General features: G+C 35.8%; 1 protein-coding gene across 1 annotated transcript; it reads left to right on the forward strand.

Annotated features, from left to right (window-relative positions):
* Nucleotides 1–376: 376 nt before the first annotated feature.
* Nucleotides 377–925, forward strand: Tsp_14949 (putative WD repeat-containing protein 54). Its single transcript, XM_003367776.1, has one exon. It carries the CDS (start codon nt 377–379, stop codon nt 923–925), a length of 549 nt encoding a protein of 182 aa, XP_003367824.1.
* Nucleotides 926–1,349: the final 424 nt, after the last annotated feature.

Raw genomic sequence — 1,349 nt, forward strand, 5'->3', positions numbered from 1 at the left:
TTCATTACTTTTTCTTCGTGCTGATGCAGAACACAGTCGCAAGTACAATCATGTTCAGCGTGTCAATCCAGAAGAAAAAACCACTATTTGCATATAATTCAAAAAAAATGACAGACAAAAAAAGTCATGCATGCATAGCTATGTGGAGATACACCAAAGGAGTGGCTTGTATGAAGACGAACATGTCTAGAAATATAGTATATATATATGTAAATAGCATACTACCAGATTTTACAATGCTGGTTGTCATGCGGGGAGAAGTAATCGTCTGAGCTTCTAAATCTCTTCTAACTAGTTGTCCGGATCTTGGGATGAATACAACAGAGGGCATGTGGTAGACATGGTCAGTTTTTGAAATCGGTTAGTACTGCATAACATGAAGGGTGACTTGCTCGTTTTCAAATCGGTCAAGCACTGTTTGAAAAATATGTACACAGGTCGAGGTTGTTTTAGGTTGAAAAATAGTTTCTTTTTATATATTAACATTTTATCAAGTATTAGTCATTCGACTAATTGCATAATAAGTGTAAACAATTGGCTGGCATGTGGAACAAATATTGGTCAAGTTGTTTTGTATGACATTGAAAAGGAAGCAATGCTTGCTGAAATAAACGCTCATAGTCAACCGATTACAGATTTAGATTATTCTGCTGGTGAAAGTTTGATCCTATCCACCAGCGAAGATTCTTTCGTTCGAGTTTGGAGATTGGAAAATTCCACAACACCAAAGGTAATGGATTTGTGCTTTTGTAAAGTGTCAGATGTATGTTTTTTCTCGGTTTCAATTCAGATTTCGTGCTGTTTCTCTACATCTGTGGAAAACGTACCAATCGGCGGCGGCTGTTTCACAGATGCACAAGGATCATCATTTTTGCTATCTGGATACGATTATTCAGTAATGTTCTATTTTCGTCTGACCCAATGAAACAACAACTCGACGTGAATTATTATTATTATTATTGTTCATAAATTTGTTGTTTGTTTGTCTCGTGTTGGTGAATTGATCGTGAATAAAATCCACAATGATATTTTTTTCTGGGTTTTGTGAAATTTTAATAATTCAACGATTAATAATTATTCATGAAAACAAATTGCTGAAAAACAGAACAAATTAAACCGCGCAATTTCACCAATTCTCTTCTTTTCAATTGAAAATGGCGCAATTTTTCCCAATAACTCTTCATGCAAAACACACTCTGCCGATTGTCACTGTTCCAAATCATCTGCTTGGATACAACAATATCCGAGATGTGCATTAAACGACGACGATAACAGCCGAGCTGTTTGTGCAACAAATTGAAATTCCGATGACGACATTTAGCGGAGCAAAATTTCACACCAAGTTCCAA

This window comes from Trichinella spiralis (assembly GCF_000181795.1).
Source record: "Trichinella spiralis strain ISS 195 chromosome Unknown Scfld3694, whole genome shotgun sequence".
NCBI classification, from domain to species: Eukaryota; Metazoa; Nematoda; class Enoplea; order Trichinellida; family Trichinellidae; genus Trichinella; species Trichinella spiralis.

Bases quoted from the DNA above. Each gene is read 5' to 3' on its own strand.
- Tsp_14949 (XM_003367776.1), top strand. From the start codon at position 377: ATGAAGGGTGACTTGCTCGTTTTCAAATCGGTCAAGCACTGTTTGAAA.